General features: G+C 40.1%; 2 protein-coding genes, 1 long non-coding RNA gene and 1 pseudogene across 8 annotated transcripts; 1 reads left to right on the forward strand and 3 right to left on the reverse strand.

The window, feature by feature from the left end:
• Positions 1–1,087: 1,087 nt before the first annotated feature.
• On the reverse strand, positions 1,088–3,247 carry LOC122666560 (pentatricopeptide repeat-containing protein At2g15690, mitochondrial-like). Of its 4 annotated transcripts, none has more exons than XM_043862573.1 (3): positions 2,949–3,246; positions 2,818–2,900; positions 1,088–2,619 (listed from the first exon to the last, which is right to left on the reverse strand). In XM_043862573.1, exons 1-3 carry the CDS (start codon positions 3,182–3,184, stop codon positions 1,319–1,321), a joined length of 1,620 nt encoding a protein of 539 aa, XP_043718508.1. In that variant the 5' UTR covers positions 3,185–3,246; the 3' UTR covers positions 1,088–1,318. The 4 variants fall into 4 exon arrangements, with proteins under 4 accessions (XP_043718508.1, XP_043718509.1, XP_043718507.1 ...); XM_043862574.1 differs by having other exon boundaries at positions 1,088–2,668; positions 2,797–2,900; positions 2,949–3,145; XM_043862572.1 differs by having other exon boundaries at positions 2,818–3,246.
• A 2,478-nt stretch (positions 3,248–5,725) lies between these two features.
• LOC122666562 lies at positions 5,726–6,665 on the forward strand (annotated as a pseudogene).
• A 2,988-nt stretch (positions 6,666–9,653) lies between these two features.
• On the reverse strand, positions 9,654–12,911 carry LOC122666559. The gene is made up of 4 exons (XM_043862570.1): positions 11,515–12,911; positions 10,715–11,067; positions 10,253–10,313; positions 9,654–10,097 (listed from the first exon to the last, which is right to left on the reverse strand). The coding sequence occupies exons 1-4, from the start codon at positions 12,823–12,825 to the stop codon at positions 9,942–9,944; spliced, it is 1,881 nt and encodes a 626-aa protein (XP_043718505.1). The 5' UTR covers positions 12,826–12,911; the 3' UTR covers positions 9,654–9,941.
• A 53-nt stretch (positions 12,912–12,964) lies between these two features.
• LOC122666563 lies at positions 12,965–17,052 on the reverse strand. 3 transcript variants are annotated; one of them, XR_006333679.1, is made up of 3 exons: positions 15,890–16,058; positions 15,593–15,666; positions 12,965–13,073 (listed from the first exon to the last, which is right to left on the reverse strand). It is a non-coding gene; the product is annotated as an uncharacterized LOC122666563 (long non-coding RNA). The 3 variants fall into 3 exon arrangements; XR_006333678.1 differs by lacking the exon at positions 15,890–16,058 and adding an exon at positions 16,461–17,052 and having other exon boundaries at positions 12,971–13,194; XR_006333677.1 differs by having other exon boundaries at positions 12,971–13,194.
• Between the last annotated feature and the right edge of the window lie 2,224 nt (positions 17,053–19,276).

Genomic DNA, 19,276 nt, shown 5'->3' on the forward strand with positions numbered 1-19,276 from the left:
AGTCCAAGAGATGATTGAAGATGCCAAATCAGTTCTAGTTTATCAGATTCTACTTGGAGTGAGTCATAGAATGCATAGAGGAGGTCTGACCAAATAGCAAGGGTTTCACCTATGATGATGGAATGGAAGAAGAACAGTTCAGAAACTGCTATCCGTTGTATTCCAGCATTGTCTATGATAATGAATCCTAACTCACCTTGATTCTGGCGGGAGAGCTGCATCACAGTTGGTGGAGTCCATCTGATATGAACATGTTGGCCGCTGATGGATGAGGGGACATTAAGGGACAATGTGGGCGAACAATTAGCTTGCAGAAATTCCTGATGAGCAAACTGTGTTGCTTGGTTCACCTCAGCAGGGGACCAAATTCTTCATTTGAATAAGAGATGGTTTCCTCTCCAAAGGTACCAGCTTATAAAAGAGCCGAGTTCAAGAGCTTGTTGACTAATAAGTTTTCATAAGGCATAATAGAGCACCAGCTTTGAATCCACAAATGAAGGTTGGGGTCCTCCAAAGTTGGCACAAGATAAGAGAGAGAACTGCCAAACCAAACAATACGGCACAAATGAACAGCCAAGTAAAATATGATCCACAGTTTTAGTTACCGTTCCACATCTCAGGCAAGATGAATCAATTGGGAGCTGCCGAATTTGACGAGCCACTCCGATTGCTACTCCTTGCGGGCAAACTCTCCAAAGGAAGAATCTGATTATTGGTATAGTTTTGCAGCTCCATATTCGTTTCCACAGAACATCAGGGATTATATTCCATCTAATACTTGAGAATGTTAAGATGGTAAAAACCATGCAAAGAAATATGATAATAATGGGAATAGATCACAGTCATCCTTGGACAGAGATTGATACTTCTAAAGCAATGGGAAATCTTTGTCAACGCTCAAGTTAAATTAGTTAAGGGTAAAGGCGGGCACGCCGGCGGCTGTGTGCCCAGCCTAAATTTTTCTCCTAAACCCCCCCCCCCTATGAAAATGACCCCCTGCCCTCCCCCACCCGACCCTTCTCCATTGGACATGGCCGCTAGCTAGCGGTGTGCCCAACCCTCTCCCATTAGTTAAATCCACACGAGAAATGTAAATCATGCATTCTTAAGCAATTCTACGATTAAACATTCAATTCACCTTTTCCATTACAGAAGTAGTGAAATTTCATTACAAGCACCAGTTAACCACTAGCAGCAATCTGTGTTTTCCTTCCTGAAGCCAATTTAACCCGCTTTATACAATAAAAACTGCTGATGTGAAGAAATCTAGCTACATACCAATGGATGAACCAAAAATTTCGACAAAAGAACATATTCTTCACCAGTAATCCCCGCAGGAACATTTGCCATCCTTGAAATGATGAAATCGTTTGTTATCCCTAACAATTAGCTCCCTTCCCACAATCTTAGACATGATCTTGATTGCATTGTGACAATCACCACAGATTCGAAGGTTCTTGATAATCCTTAGAGGAGTCCTTGCTGGAGTACTGATAAGACCATAAGCTATAGCCAAACGCTCACTGTGATAGAGCAAAGCCTGCTCTTTGGCCTCCTGATCAATGTCATGAAGCACATACCTTGTATCAGGGACATAACCAGCTTCCTTCATCTGTCCACTCAAGCCCTTCAATTTCTCATTCACCTCACCCTTATAGGGAGTGGTACTGCGATACTGACCGACCTTGTTCTTCCCATCAAGCATGTTGATTGCATTGCGTTTCTTTGGTGGTGGAGTTGGTATCTTGTTTGCAACAGCCTTGGAGGGGTCGAGAGCAACCAGCAATTCCTCAGCACGGTCTTCAATATCAACATCTCCATGAATTCGAGCACAATTCATCAATGCCTCCCAAACTGCTGCCGTGGGCTCCATGGGCAATTTCTCAATGTACTCTTCAGCTTCAATAACATGTCCGGATTTCCCAAGAACGTTAATAAGACCCAAGTAATGCTCCATCCCTGGGGAAATTCCATATTCATTCTTCATCGATTCAAAGTGTATGAAACCTTCTTCAACAGCATCTGCACTAGCACAAGCTGACAAAACAGCAAGGAAAGTCTGTCCATCCGGCCTCAATCCCAACTGCCTCATCTGTTCAAACAACTGCAGCCCATCATCTCCTTGCCCATTCGTCGCATATCCATTTATCATCAAATGCCAGGAATCCATATTTCTTGCAGGAGTATGATCAAACACTCGGCGGGCATCTACCATACTTCCACATATGCAGTACATCTCCATCACTTTATTACTCAACTGAACATCACCCTTAAACGGAGACCGCAGCAAGAAATCGTGGACCTTTTTGCCTTCTTCGAGCAACTTTGAGTTCCCACAAGAGGTCAATAGCGCAAAAAAGGTATGAGGATCAGCACGAACACCTTGACTCATAAACTCAATGGCTTCTTTGATCTTACCCTCCCGGCACAAACTCAGCAAATCAACGTTGGCAGGGGCTGCTGCTACATTAGAGGCTCCATTATCAACAACCTGTCTCGGGTTCTTATCTTGAGGATTCCATTGGTTAGGGTTTCCACGCTGAGGGTAATTCTGACCTTGTGGGTTCTGCGCATTCGGATTCCATTGGTCAGGGTTGCCGTGCTGAGGGAAATTCTGGCCTTGTTGTGGGTTCTGCGCATTCGGATTCCACTGGTTAGGGTTGCCGTGCTGAGGGAGATTCTGGCCTTGTTGTGGGTTTTGCGCATTCGGATTCCACTGGTTAGGGTTGCCATGCTGAGGGAGATTCTGGCCTTGTTGTGGGTTCTGCGCATTCGGATTCCACTGGTTTGGGTTGCCGTGCTGAGGGAAATTCTGGCCTTGTTGTGGGTTCCACTGGTTAGGGTTGCCGCGCTGAGAGAAGTTTTGATCCGGAGAGTTCCATTGATTGGGCGGCCGTCCATGCTGAATGGTGTTCTGATCCGGAGAATTCAATTGATTAGGTTGTCCGCGCTGGAAGACCCTAGAATCAGACGGATTAGGTCTCTGATACCGATAGTCATCAGGGACAGCTGAAGTGCTGAGAGATTTCGAGGGGATATTTCCACCCGCAGAAGGAGGTACGATTTTGAATCTCAGGGTTTGATTATGATCGAAGACGAACTGAGAAGTGAATGACGGTCGTAGTTTGAAGAGAGCGGCGAACATGGAGTTCCCTGATCTCTGCATCATCATGAGAGAGGCCATATCGTCTGGAACCCAACAGAAACCGAGCTTCGATTGAAGCCTTGCGGGAAGGATTGGTTTGGGAAATGGAACTTGAGAAACTAGGGAGAAATCAGGGTCAGGGGTTTATCTAGGCGATTCTAGGGTTCTTCACTGAACCTCTCATGCTCTATGATTCTCTTATCTTGTCATCGATAGATTAACTATGGAGAAAGGATAAAAGTTGAGACTGGAGGGTATTTCGGTCATTTTGAAATTGAGGATCAATGAAAAGTAAATATCGAACGCACAACCCTCAGTTAATTGTCTAAACTACCCTCCCTGGTTACGTATGGTGCAATCAATATAGGGGAGTTTGGTTCCAGTCTAGAGTAGGGATGTAAACAGATCGAATTCGGTCGGATAGTGGCTTTATCATATTCATATTCAATTATATTCGGATGGATTCGGATAATGTCTTATCGGTTTTCGAAAGGATTCGGATAGTTTTCGGATAGTGATTTTTTGAATACAAATTTTCCTAAATGGCTATGAACATGGATCGAATACGCATTTTCAACTATGCGTTGACATCTTTAGCGTTTTTATGATGAGAGTTAGGGTTAGACTTGAGAGTTCGGCAACTCCCTTTTTTTTTTTTCTATTCTTCTTAGTCATTGATTTTCTTACGTTTTTTACTTTTGATTTTATCTTGTAGTTATTTTATTAGATATATGATTCCATATATCACATTGTATAAAACAACATATACAAACTAATAGAAAATCTAGAATAAGAATCACATTATCTTAACTTAAAATTTTATAAAAAGAAGATAAAAAAATCCAATAAGAAAACTTAAAAGGATAGACAAACACAGAGATATATTTCAGATATTTTATTACTGTCGGATTGCTAAACAAATTGGATAATAATAGATCAGACAGGGGGATTATCATATTCGTCTTCAATTAGTTTCGGACGGATTAGGATTCTTCTAAACGGATACGAACACGGATCGAATTTGGATTTTCGAATATCCATTTACATCCCTAGTTGAGAGCATGGTTTAAAATATCAGGTGTCGGTGTTCGTATCTGTATCGATTTTTGCCAATACCAATATTTTCATATGAGTCATATCGGATTATTTAATTACCAATATATATATTTATAGCCCTTTATTTTAAATAAAAAAATTTGGTTTTGTGTATAAAAACAGAACTCTAAATCTAACGATAATGGTTTTGTTAATTCAAAGCCCTCTCAAGATTGGACCCCCAAAAAAACCCCAAAGAAAGCCCAAACTTTTCTTGTATTACAAAGTTTTTTTTGGAATTGGAGAGCTTTAATAGGTGGGGAGGGGGGGGATAGATGATGGGGATAAGCACCAAGGTGGTTTGAAGTCAAGACCTCTTATTTGAGGAGTATGTCTTTTGCCAATTGAGCTAACCCCTTGGGGTCTTGTATTACAAAGTTGGGAAAACGCTTGCTAAACCTAAGGCGTATATTGTGCCTTCTCACATATATTATTATATTAATTATTTGGGAAAATGTTCTCTGTGGGAGAGCGCAAAGTCACATGCATGCGACAACCAATGAGAGCACATGCTGGCATCTCAGGGGCAGAAATTCAGCCTTTCATTTGAGCAAGCGACATAGAGGAGCACACCGATGAGGTGTGGCAAAAATAGTATCGTAAACTGGAGGGCAACAAAGATCATTGTATGTGAAGAGAGAGATAGACACACAAGGTGCTAGCATACCTTACCCCACCTACTTATAGAACCTTTTCCCTTTGGATAAGGTGGGGTGTGGCATTGATAAAATTCAGTAGAGGTTGTGAACTTTACAAGTTTACAACTCGCCCCTTGGGAAGCAATTGATTAACATTTGGGTGGATCCATGTTACAAAGAGCTCTTCACCAATCTCATTAGTCAAATTTCAAGGGAAAAAATGAGTAATATTATATGGGGTTGAAAGTGTCTCTACCGTTGTAGAAAATTACAAACGGGCCAGCAACCTCCATTATTACACATGAGAAAAAGAACGCTGCTTGGGCGCATGGCTCCTATGCCCAGTCACGGGAGCCAACAAAATTATCGTCTAGCACCTCTTGAAATAAAAAATCTCATCCGTATTGATGCCCATATGAACACTCTCATTGGCCCCCGCATTAGTGCAGAGGCTACACGACCAAGCAACGTTCTCTTGTCCATTACATATATATTAGAGGTTTATGAGGTATTCTTCTAATTTTTCATAAATTTGAACAGTGATTTCACTCACATCATATACTCATAATTGGCCTGAGAATTCACCAATTTAATCGATATAAGATTCTCTATAACATAGGCCCACACCCACCCATGTCCACCATTTCTTGTAACATGGAAATTTGTGAACTCAACAAAGTTCACATATCGTAGTGAATGTTATTATTTCTTTTTATTGTTGGGTGATGGCATTCGTATCAATTTACATAATATGTTTTGATTTTATTGTCCGGGAGAGTAGGGATCCAGTTGTAGGGACTTGGGTATCAGAGCCAAGGTTGTGGGACTATTTCTTCTTCCCCTTAGTCCTTAACCATGCCGACGACAACTTCGACAATGCCTAGCAAAGAATTTAACAATCACTGCCCTACGGCAACATCATCCACACCAGCACCGCCATCATTTACTGATGCGACTGAAGATGAAGACTGGGTGTGGACACAAATCAAAGCAAAGGCACGGGACTCCGACTCGGAACCTGCACTCGCCAACTACCTCTAGTCCACCATCCTCTCCCACTCCTCCCTCAAAAAATCTCTCCTTCCACCTAGCTAACAAACTCTGCTCCTCCACCCTCCTCTCCACTCTCCTCTACGACGTTTTCCTCAACTCCTTAATCACCTACCTCGCTCTCCGTATCGCCACTGTCGTTGACCTCCGCGCTGCCTGTGTCCATGACCCTGCTTGCGTCTCCATCTCTCACTGCCTCCTCAATTACAAGGGCCTCCTCACCTGCCAAGTTCACTCTATCTCTCATAAGCTCTAGAATCAGTCCCGTTGCCTCTTACCCTCGCATTCCACTCTCGAATCATCGACGTCTTTGCCATCGGCATTCACCCGATAACCAAGATAGGGAAAAGGAATTTGCTTGATCATACAAGTAAAGTTGTAATTGGGGAAACTGCAGTGATTGGGAATAATGTATTGATTTTACATCATGTCACCCTAGGTGGAACTGGCAAGGTTGGAGGGGATTGGCACCCGAAGATCGATGATGGGGTTTTGATTGGAGCTGGTGTTACGATTTTGGGAAATGTAAAAATCGGAGAGGGAGCGAAGATTGGAGCTGGAGCGATTGTTCTGATCGATGTGCTGCTGAAGACTACCGTTGTTGGGAATCCGACGAGGCTTGTGGGAGGAAAAGAGAAGCCTTCCAAGCTTGAAGATGTTCTTGGGGAGTCCATGGATCATACCTCCTTCATCTTTGAGTGGTCAAACTACATTATTTGATCCAAATCACAGAGTTAACAAAAAAAATGGTAATTCTTAGTTCTTCGGTTTCATCTAATTCAGTATAGTAATCGTAATTACGAAATGTGTGATATGTATAAGCTATGATTAAATTTTCTATTTGTTCATCATCTTTGTCTCATTCTCATGTTACCCAGATAGGGGGTGGGTTAATGAGTTCTACCCAAGTCCTACAAGTGGTATCAGAGCCAAGGTTATGGCTTGGCCAAGGTGTGGTACGGCTAAACCCCAACAAGGGGGCAGGTGGCTATGGTGGTGGTGTAAGGTTGTTGATAAGGAGGTCGAAGTGGTGGGGGAAGGGTAAAATTGGGATTAATAAAAATAAGGAACCACAAAAATAATATGGTGAAATGTAAGGTACCTCAAATATCATATATATTTACCAAAAACAAAATATCATATATTTAAATAGGGAAAAGGAACACTAACCGGTATTGTGCCTCAGCGTGTACCTGCACCCAGGCACAGTCGCGCACGAAATGACCGGCACACCCGTTGTCCTTACCGCCTTTCCAAAAGGGTGTGTCGATCATTTCACACACGATTGTATCTGGGCGTAGGTAAATGCCGAGGCACAACACTGTTTATTGTTCTTTTTCCCATTTAAATGTGAAGTACCCCAGATGTTAAGATTCCAATGTTTGATACCCAACGAATAATCTCCCCAGACGTTGGGTACCCTAGATGTCATTTATCAGAAAGAAAAAAAAAACTTTCGCCTTTTCGCAAATGATTGGGATCAACCTTGCCCTTGTTGATTAAGTTCATTTAAAAAAAGTACTCTGGTTTAGGATTCAAAACGTGGATCCGGATAATTCTAATCTAGATTGAATTGAAATTGAACAAGATCGAAATCAGTCTAGATAGTCTCTAGAATTGGTATACTCTTGACATCTAGGGTTTTGTCATACAATAATCAAATAAGCTAGATCAACCTAGGCCAATTCCTCCGATCAGATTCAATCCCAATTCTTGAAACCATGCTTGGCCTCGAGATTTCAATGAAGAACCCATCTTTTCTAGGTTTATTACAAAAGAAAAATACTTCAAAGAATCAAAATCAAATTATTTAAATGGGAATTAGCCAAAGAATTTTGAAGCCAATATTTGTTGGAAGGACCCAAGTTTTCCTTCAGAAGTTTTTGATTATGGGTCTTCAGATGGGTGGGACTGTAGGAGAGGGTATCAAGCACGACCTAGGGGTATTATAAACTTCGTCCAAGAAGAGGGGATGTTTAATAACCTTAGGATGGCGGCTAAAACCTTTGTTGGAATTAAATTACGTCCAGTTTATGGTTCAAATGATACTCTTCTCAATTCTCATAAAACTAATAAAATAATGATATGCTTTTCACTTTGATGGGGCTTTTTAAAAAAAAATTCATTTTGAATTTTGAAGCCAACTTTTGTTAGAATTAATAGGTTCTTCCATAGCATCAAGGCTATGATTGGATACCCAAAAAAAAAAAAAAAAAAAAAAAAAACATAATCAGACAAAAATCATGATGATGTAATGATTGATCTATCTCTCTTCAAATTCAAAATTTTTTTGAATTTTTTCTTTCCTTGACATCCAAACATAGCCTTAAGGGACGAAGCTTATTGTTGCATTTTAACTTTTTGTCCACGTTATTCATTCATTGTTGTTGATTGTATCAATTGCAGATACATGTTTTACCCCCCAAAAAAGTATAGATATATACATTCACAAACTAAAAAAGTGTACCCAACTCCCCCTCCCTCTCCCTCTCCCTCTCCCTCTCCTCCATCAGATGCAAATGAGCAATGATCAGCATTTTCAAATGTGGAATCTCCCAGCCATGCACTCCCTTGCCAATGACGAGTGAAATCTATTAAACTACATGTGCACTTAATTAATTATACCTTATCTATCGATGTGAATCAATGGGTATAAATCCGATTTGAAATCACTTCAAGATTAATGGGGTATTCTAATCTTTTCCATTGTGAGGGTGGACAAGGATTCGGATTTTATATTATATATACACAGTTAACATCCCTGCAGTCTCTTGGTCTCATTCTTTGTTCTTCCCCTCAATAATTTGAGAACTGCTAGTGGAAAAAAACTGTGGAAGATCCAAATCAAAGGATTTGTTCATGTTAGTCGTGAAACAACTCTCTACTAGGTCTTCTTCATCATATCTGTGTAAGATACACATCATTTCTCTCATATGCAAATGAGATACGATCAACATTTTTAGAAAGTGGAATCTCCCACCCACGGCACTCCCCTGCCAAAAACATGGATGAAATCTCCTCACCCCCTCGCCACCTGTTACGCCCCTGCCCCACACCCACCTCCGCCTCCACATCCAATCGGATGCTCAAATTTGTATCCATGTGCTCTAACTTCAAAAGTTGTATTTGGTATGTATTTTCAGAATAAATTCTGGGTCTAGAACACATTTTAAATCAAGAAAATAGAGAAAAATCAGGTTGTAAACCCATAATCTATTCCATAGACCATGGAATGGGATGGAGATGGTCTCTCAAGTCTGTGCTCTTCCACATCTCCAAGGCCTAGGGTTGTACCCTTATTGATAGGTTGTTTGTCACCATCTTAGAGTGGATTGTTTGTCGTCGAGGGTGCCCTCTGCCCGGAGCTCAGGTGGTGGTAGGGGTGGCTAGGGGAAGTTGTGATTGCTGCCATACATAAGTTGGCTTCGTCAGTCTCCCCTGAACAATGTTTCTCCATACAAATTTACAAATTTTACCCCCCACTTCAACTCAACAAAAAAACTTATGAGGGTAAATAAAAAGATAGTGAAACAGGATGATTCGCTCTCCATAGTGACACCTAGGAAGAAAGAAATTTCTATTTTCAAGGCAGTTGAAGCCTCCCATGAAAATGGAGTTAACTATCTCCAAGATTCAGGCAAGAATGAGCTTTCTTCATATCAATACATCTGCACACAGATTGTGAACAGGGTAGATGAATTAATTTGCTAGAGTCAAAGACACAGACTGAAATAGTTAAATTAGCATTACAGATTTAAGCCCAAATGAGCCAACAATACATATTATGCACAAAAATTAATCATCTGAAGGTAACACAACAGTGTGCAAGGCCTTCCCTTTCAAGCTGAATGATTAAGATTGCAAAGCCCCATCCTTCTTTTTCCTTGGATATCCTTGCTCTCACAATGAACCAGTTAGTGAAATCAATTTCTCAGCCATTACAAAGATCAAAGCACAGCAAAAGAAGGGAATGAATCATGAAGCAATTTCTAAATACATTGGCATCAGTTCAGTCATACTCTCTGATCATCAATCCTTAATTGATTCCTACGGACACTATTAGTTCCTTCTCCAACCCGACGGCCCTTTCTCGTGTTCATTTCTGAGTACATTTCTTCTATCATTGGTTTCCAGAGGCGAACCCGTGCATTTATAAACCAGTTGGAGACCTAATCTCAAACACAGAGAACAGAGGTCAAAGAAAGAACTCTTCAAGCCATACACAGCAAAGAACAGTATTAAGAAAAATGTGGTTTCTTTCCATTCTTTCATGAGAAGATGTAATAAAAATAAGATACTCAAGCTCATGGTAAATGAAAAATACCTGGCTTCTAGTCAATCCACTTCTTATTGCAAGTAAATGCTTCTCCGCATCTTTCGGATACCTGGAAATCCATCGAGTTTTTTAATGAAACAGTTTAGACCCCTCCATAATTGGAGACTGTTATTTCAGTAAAACCTATTGTTTCATTTACTGATAGTAAGTACTATGTATGATGGACCATTAGAAATTTAGCATATGATGAGGAATGAAGCAGGTTGGAGTCCAAAATTTAATGGTCATGGCCAGGAAATTGATCCCATCCAAAAGAGAAGGCTGACCATCAAATTAACTGTCAACATATCCTGACAACAGAGGTTGTTTTCATACAGTTGAGTTGATTTTAACAAATTAGCCTCCTAGCTTATTACCCATTAAATAGTTGACTGACAACCAGCATCTGCAAACATATATTATGACATGCTGTGGAAAAAGGCTCATAACCATTCTTGTAAGGGAACTCACGGATGGAGAAAGTTTTGAAACATCCATGCCCGTAAAACGGAGACAGATTTTTCTGGCAGCCCTCTTTGTGGTCTCCACATTTGATGATCTCTTCTCCTCAGCTGCTGAAGAGCCCATTGCTTTTGGATGAAAGATGACTTGAAAGATGTCCCCTCTCTATTATGTCCACTGCTGAGGCCTTCCCCGATTGCAAGGATTTGATTGGTGATTCTCTCCCTTAGGTTGTTATATAGGAGGGAGACTTTTTGAAGAATAAAGCGAGCATGTATGTGAGGGTCCAGCTCAGTTGCAGCATGAAATGCAGAAATTACTGTATGGATCTCATCCAAACAATGGTTGTATCTTTTATCAACCTGAACATTCAAAAAATGCAATTATATTGTATCTTAATAAAAATAAAAATAAAAACAAACAAACAAACAAACAAAAAGCTACTAAGACCACCAATGCCGAACAGTTTTAACTTTGGACCGGGACATGTAAACCTGGCCAGGTCACAGGTAACCCAGGAACACCAGGGTTTTGTTCCAAATAAGAACCTGGCTGACCTGGCACATAACCCTAGATCCATAGTAAAATACAGTCGAATCAGGTTACTGTACCATTTTTTGAAGTAATTAATCTAAAAACTTAAACATGAACAATTAATCAAGTATATTTTCCTCAGAGGCCCAGTGTATTCTTTTAAGTCCCGAGATGGATGAGCACAGTGATTCACTGAATTCCTTGTCCGGATATTTGATTTTGTATCACACACCTACAACAGGGAGAAGAAGAACAAAAAAAGAGGAGCTAGATACCAGTTCAAGCAGTGCCTGCAGTTCAGTTTTCTTTGCTTCAATTTCCTGTCTTTGCAATGTGAAGTTAATTTGATCCTTGGATCTGACTGCTCCAGCAGGGTATCGAGATTCATCAGAGTCCACTGAAATATCTCTCATATCAGAACAATTTGAAGAAAATGAAATCTTTGCCCCATTCCCAATCCTTCCTGCTGAATTGCTAATCTCGTCTTGATTTTCAAGCGAATAGCTTGCAATTTCAGTGAGTATTTGCTGAGCCACATGGAGATATTTTGATCCAGACAAAATATGTGAGAAGTGGAAAAGTTTATATGAACCATAACTCAAAGAAAACTCCTTACTCTTGCTACAGGTTTGCTCTGAATCTAATCCCATCCCAACTTCGCGCAAAGAATGCTGAGTAAAACCAGAGCAGCTTATTTCTGAGCGCTGATGTGGAATGGTGGGTACAGTTGTAATAGAGGGTTGGCATGTGGCAAGACTTAGAGAAAGCTCATTACTAGGCATACGGTAGGTGTATGAATCATCCGCACTGCAGTTCGATTTGTTAGATGTTGTCATCCATGCATTGGGTCCTAAGCAACGCACAAAATGATATGGATCACAAATCATATTCATCGGAGTTTTTCCAGTAAGCTGCTCACCATCCAGAAACTTCTCGATATCCCACTTACCATCCAATTGCCCAGGCAAACCACAGTCCTTCTTGGATGCCATAAACTCCACATCATTATTTCCTCTATTGTATTCACCATTCACAGGGGCTGTAAATGATGAATCGGATGTGCTGTAGCCATTGGAAGCAAAAATCCTCAAATCCTCCAACGGAAATGTTGTTGGGGTATACATTGTGACCCTATCAAGATTTTCATGCAGAGTACTGGTTGTTTCCAAAATGTTAGGAAGTGATTTAGCAGAGAGAGATGCTCCTCCACGGAACTGCTCCTGCAACTCACTGTTGTTGACAGGATGCAAACTTCTGACTGAGGCATTTTTGTTGGCTTGTCTATTGAGCAGCAAATTTCTAGAAGTTGAAGCATTTGAATCAATAATCCCACCATGATTTGTTATTGGGAAATCATCATGGAGATCATTTATTTCATTTCCTTGCAAAGTTGGGAGCAAAGGATATCCATCTATGATCTGGCTTTGGCTATTATTAAGAATCAGCGACTGGACAAGTGCATCTGACAACATATGTGAGGGGAGCCCATCTAAAACCATAGGATTTCGATCAGCAATTTCTGGCGACGTGTTGCTTATGATGTTCTCCATTTGACAATGGGACAGCAAAGGAATGTTGTACATCATGTGTAACCCCCCCCCCTCCCACTAAACCATTCTTCGTGGCTTAAGCTCAATAATCTACACTTTTTGAAAGTAGAGTAAGAGATTAGTCACTTCACCCTAGACAGAAGTTCGCAGTTAATATCATGTGATACTTGCAAACTTGCAATTCAGAAATAGAAGTTACAATTACACCCAGGAAACTGTAACATTAAAGCAGCCTCCAAACTAAATTTCTAAACAGTGTTCATAACCATTCCCAGTGGATCTCCCTGATAAATAGCAGAGATTAGAAGATTGTAATTCACTTGTCACCTCTCTGGAATAGGGCTTCTGTGCTCAAATTGGTCTTTTGTCATTCTCTTCACCTGTTATTCTTCAGGAAATATAGGCCTGGAATACCATCCATAAGTAACTATGAGGCAATGCACATACTGTATAGAAAATACAAATGAATGGGAATGATCTTCAGACAGTAAGAAGTTGACTAGATGGGCTACTGAGGACACTGCTTTAGAAAACAGGAACTAAAACATATGGCAACTAAAGACACTAACTGAATAATAACAAAGGTGAAGAAAGAATTTACTGAAAAACGTGAAATAAACAACAATGCACATCTAGGGTCAGCACCCAGCATAAGAGCTTAGGATTTCAAATGCAACTTTTTGCACTAAAAAGTTATGTTCCCTCATCATTGAGCTAACAATCAGACATACACAAAGATGAATCTTATCCCTGCCTTGGTACTCATTAACATGTAAACTCATCCCAATGACTCCATATATAATCTGAATGAAGTTGCAAAGAATATTCAAGCATACAAGTTTTCCATTTTCTTTTTGAGGCATCCTCATTGCACCGTCACCTCACCTCATGAGGGCGTTGAATATTAGTTATTTGGAGGGTCCTTAAATTTATTGACTCTTATTATCCAACCATCATACATTTAATATCAAAAGATCATGCCATCCTTTAAAGCATATAACTTCTAATTATCACCTAAAAACTCCCCTTTGACTTCAATAGCCTTTTTTGGTAAGAAACAATGCTACAGACACCACTCTCTTCCAATGATGCAAGAAACAAGATTGCCCCAGGCCCTGATATGGGTGTTACTCCAAGGAAGTAGCTCAGTTGGCAAGGACCAACACCTTACAAATAAGAGGTCAGGAGTTCAACTCTCCTAGGGGCCTACCTATCCAAAAAAAAAAAAGAGATAGAAGTAGCCTTGTGGTTGGACTGATTTTAAATGCAAAGTAGAACAGCCCAGTAGAAACGGCAAAATTTAATCCTGCCTGTCCAACCACCCAGACTCGCACAGTTTGAAATTGGGATCAGCCAAAAACTTATGGGTCTGGACCAGAGGTTTGGAAAAGGCAGGTTTTTACTATTAAAGGACACCCCCCCCCTTTTGCATGGCTGTATTTGTATGTATATCTATACAAAAATGAAGACCTTTAATATGGGTTGTTCACATAGTGGGTTCAACAGTTAAGTTGTTCTAATGCAACCTGTTGGTTGCGGGTTCAAACTTGGAAACTACCTCTCCTGCGAAGCAGGGGATAAGGCTGTGCACATTTGCCCCTCTCAGACCCTGCAGTAGCGGGAGCCTTGTGCACTGGGTGCTCTTTTTTATGCAGGTATTAGCCAACAAAGGAAAAGAATGGAAAAGTATTACATGCCTAACTGTCACAGAAGTACAGAACAAGATTATGAAGTTGCAATCTTACAGATAGGGTCCAATTTTGCCACACCTACTGCCTCGTATACAGGTGGGTTTCTTACTCAGAAGGTTACATATAGCTAGGGATGAATTTTCACTAGCCTGTAAGTTCAATGCATTTGAGGCAGCAACTGATTAATGTGGCTCAAACCACATAATAATAAATAAATAAATAAATAAAAGAGGAACATAACATCTAGTGCAATTTGAGAGGGAAACAGTTCTTTTCCCAAACAAAATGCAAAATAAAAATATCAGTACAGCAAACCACCACACAGATAGGCATAAGGACAATGAATATTGGCAAGAAGTAATACATGAAAATATAGATCTTTGAAAATCAACAAGAAGCAATGACCACTAACAAAGCACATGCATCAATTGACACAAGGTTCTAATAATGTAATAATAGTAACAATAGATATTATAAGCTTAGCTACAAGGAGGTTTTGCAGGACAGAGAAGCAAGGCACCAAGTTAAATGGTTGAATTGATAGTCCCCGATTTTACAAGGAAGATGGGAACAGGAAAGGAAAGGGAAAAAAATCAGTTTATCAATAAATAAAGAACATCAAACAATATATTTATTTGAATGACAACTTCTGAACATTGAAAATCTAGAGAGTCCCAAGACTACCTCAGAAGAAGGGGTCACTAGTATTGTATCAAACTGAACTCCCAACCTCTAAAATGCAAAATATCTAATCTTTGCAGTTAGATTGTTGAATAAAGAGAAGAGGATGAACACTAGTATGGGATCAAACTGAACTCTCAACCTCTAAAATGCAGAATATTTGATCTTTACAGTTAGATTGTTGAAGGACATAACAGTGAACATATATCCATTTTAAACCATAAAAAACACCGAAATGCATGCCTGTGAAGATAGTTTCCAGGCAAAATAATTCCTAATGCCATAACCTCCAGTGAAGAACTTCAACAAACAGTTATCAGATAAAAAGACAGAAATTGTGAACATCAACAGATAGTTTCAGATAAAGACACTAATACAAATGGTTTAAAGTAACAACAAAGGCTAGAGGAAGGGATTGAGCAATAAAGAACCTCCCACCCGTTTGCAGGAGAGCTACCATCGACCATGGAATGAACCAGCTAATATGTAATTTCCTCCATATAACCTGACCAAAGAATAGGAATTCATTACTTCCTAGCTTTCATGCTTTATCTCATGACCAAAACTCAAAGTTACTTGAAAAGAACATACATTTGATTGACGTTAAAAGTAGGTTCCCAAAGGGAACTCAAAAGCATGAACACACAGGACAAAGTCCACTAGGAATAATCGGTTCCTTTTCCTCCAAACAGTCAAATCAAGAGCCAAAAAGATGTGTGTCTCTTTACCATCTTTAGCTTCGTTTTGATTCATCACAAAATTGGGTTTTTCTCCCAAAACCCAAAAAAAAAACAAAAAGAGTTTGGCTTCAAAGGCCACAGGATTCATTCATTATACCCCTCTTAAACCACAAAACCAAAGCAAAAGATACTACTAAAATTAAAAGCTCTCTCTCTCTCTCTCTCTCTCTCTCTCTCTCTCTCTCTCTATATATATATATATATATATATATACCAAAATCTAAGAGAGATTAAGACCCACCAAGGAACATGAATAGCAGCTTTCCCACCCTTTACAAACAGAACCAACAAAACTTTTTCATGGATAAAGCTTAAAAACAAAATAAAATGGGCCTTTCAAATCAAAAGACGAACAACAAAGGGGAATAATTTACAAATTAAAAATGGAAAGGACGGGAAAAGAAGAGCAATGGTCAAAAAAGCCAAAGAGAAGCCTTCCACAATCGAAAGAGGAGATAGAGAGAGAGATATTACAGAAATGATGGACTCATTAATTAAGACCGAAGGAAGAGGAGCCCAAGCCACACAAGAATAAAAACAAGGAGATAGAGAGCATTACTCCTGGTGCAGTGCCACTCATTTCTGTTGCAGGCTTTTGAGGGCCCATCTCTCTCTCTCTCTCTCTCTCTCCTCTCTTTCTGATCTTCTTTGTCTTCCACCCCTCTCCTCATCTGCTTTTCTGCAATCATCACAAACAAAATATCTGGAATCTCTGTTCAAACTTCTGTTTTTTTTTGCAGGTATTAGCAGCACCCATTTTTCAATATTGGAATACTTTTTTAGCCCTTTCAGACAAATAGCTAATGAGGTGCGAAAGAATGGAAAAAAAGCACACATAAAAAAGAGAGATTTTACTTAGCTACAGGATGTAGAGAGAGAGAGAAAGTAAGAGGTGGCAGAAATAGTACTGCTTCTGCAGCAGAGTGTGTGGTCAGCTGGAAGTATTTTTGGGTTCTGAGCATGAACAATAGCAAGAGAGAGATGATGTAAGCAAAGCGATAGAAGGGCTGAGAGGAAATCTGGGGGAGGGCTGAGGAAATCTTTGGGCGATCAATTTGGGGCAATCATAAATCAGAAATGCTCAGACTCAGGCTCAGCTCAGCTCAGCTCGCCGAACTTATTGTGGGTTTTGTAGGGTATGTACGGTGGAAGTGGGTTGCCTTTTGCCTAGTTGCCTTTCCCTCGAATGGCAAATGGGAAGCAAGGAAGGCCTACCTAGATCCATCATACCCTATTCATCTACTACAGTACTATTACATATCTCCATGTTGTTTGATACTTTGAAGCCTCTGCAGGGAAGCATGGCCAATTGGCCATGGTACTAGTAATGATCATGAACCAACAAGCCCCCCTCACTGGTCACAACTCACAACCCCACCATGAGTCCATGACTTATGCTTTGTACCAGCTGCAGCACCAGGCCTCCAGGGTACGTTCATCAGTTCATGGTAGCACACTTGCACTTGCTCATGCCTGTGGTGTTTTCTTCTTTGTTTTCCAAAATTTTTATCACTCCCCTGCCCCTATACTAACCCTACATTTATTTAAATTCTTACTTCTCCTTCTCCCCAACCAGCCTTCCCGATTACGTAAAATAACCCATCCTTTTGTCTCTTTGTTTTTTTTTCTTTTTATTTAACTTCTAACTATAGTAGGCCTTGGTACAAAGATCACGGGTTCGAGTTTGGAAACAATCTCTTTGTAAAAGCTGAGGTAAGGCTACGTACATTATGACTCTCCCCAAACCCCACAGTGGTGGGAGCCTAATACACTACATCTGCCCTTTTTAACTTCTAACTATCATTATCATTATTTTCGTTTAATTAATAGAGGTGAGACCCACTACTACTATTACTTTCTCTGCACAACGAGATGCGATGGCGGGGGATGGTTCCCTCATTCCTACATTATGAGGAGAAAGAAGAAGAAAGAATATAGAAGATCCCACTTCTACTAATTAAAGGAAAATAAATAGCAATGGTAGTTAGGAGTTGAATAAAAAAAAGGGTAATGTACACGTACCCCCTGTAATGCACCTAATATTCCTCGTACCCACCCAAAGCTTCTCATAAGTCCACGTATCACCCCTCAATATTCCACGTACCACCCCTGCTTTACCCCCTAATGCCATTTAAGTCCACACTAAATGTTAAATGCTAAAAAATGATCAAACATACCCTTTCTTCTATCTGTAAGATTTGGGCTAGATTAACTATTTGGGTTGATCAGTTGGTGGGAATTAAGTTACACAGACCGGTTCGATTCACTCTCAAGTTTAGGGATATGCTGGCCCAACCCATGGTGGTTCAAGGTTTAGGGTCAGGACAGTATTATTATATATACTTAATTATGGGTTCCCACAACATTCATTCGTTCTTCTCTACTTACCACTAAAGTGAGAGAGCAAACAAAGAGGCTTGAAGTGCTGTGGAAGATCCAGGATTAGGGAGTAGAAATCCATTTGGAACAGCACGAGTCGTCTCCAATATACCACGGTACAAGGTACGCTTCCATTCACTGTTGATCGATTGATTCGTATTCTAGTTCTTATATGGGACACCACTAGGGATTATGTGAAAACCCCTATGTAGATTTTACACTATCTTCCCTAAAATTTGGAAAGACCTAATTGCCCTGACTTATTTGCTAAAATTTGAAAATACCAAAATGCCCTCATCTTCCCCAAATCATTATCTTCTTTTACACCACCACCACCACCCACCATTAAGGAGAAGGAGAAGGAGAGGTAGGAGTTTACTTTTTGGGGAGAATCAGATGTGAAAGTTTGAGCAAATGTAGGATAATTATAGGGGAGTGATAGAAAATTTCCCTTTTTATTTTTTGCCTTTGATTGATCATGCTAGAATGTTGGATCTACCACTTGCCCTCTCCACCCGCATAATCACCTTACCGACTATTGGAGAATAAATGTGTGAAACATATCAGGGAGGGAACGTGTACACCAGGTATGCAGCACATTTATCCCGTTGAAGATGGTTTTTCGAGTTTAAAAAACACATTATGTAGATGTACATAGATCATCGATTCTTGCATTGAAGATGGGTTTTTGAACCTAGAAAACACATTTTGTATAGATCTACATAAATCATTTGTGCTCCCCAAAAGTTTAATTTCGTGGTTCTTCTTGTTGGGTTTGATGGCTTTTATGTAGACCAATTGATGCATTGGTTCAATGGCCTAGTTGGGTTGCCCCTTTAAATGGAAGGTGAAAAGTCTTCAAGTAGTTGACACTTTCAAAAGAAGTTGAGTCTTCCAAGTAAGTGGAAGAGTGAAGTCTAGCTTCAACAAGGTCCGGTATTCTAAGCAAGTGGAAGTCGTTGGTAGTTGAAGTCATTAAGTGTTAATGTAAACACC

This window comes from Telopea speciosissima, chromosome 7 (assembly GCF_018873765.1).
Source record: "Telopea speciosissima isolate NSW1024214 ecotype Mountain lineage chromosome 7, Tspe_v1, whole genome shotgun sequence".
NCBI lineage: Eukaryota > Viridiplantae > Streptophyta > Magnoliopsida > Proteales > Proteaceae > Telopea > Telopea speciosissima.

Coding starts and splice junctions, on each gene's coding strand:
- LOC122666560 (XM_043862571.1), bottom strand. CDS start 3,184: ATGGCCTCTCTCATGATGATGCAGAGATCAGGGAACTCCATGTTCGCC.
- LOC122666559 (XM_043862570.1), bottom strand. CDS start 12,825: ATGATGTACAACATTCCTTTGCTGTCCCATTGTCAAATGGAGAACATC. Junction 11,068..11,514: donor TGCAGGCACTGCTTGAACTG/GTATCTAGCTCC, acceptor TTGAATGTTCAG/GTTGATAAAAGATACAACCA. Junction 10,098..10,252: donor GTGGATTGACTAGAAGCCAG/GTATTTTTCATT, acceptor GTTTGAGATTAG/GTCTCCAACTGGTTTATAAA.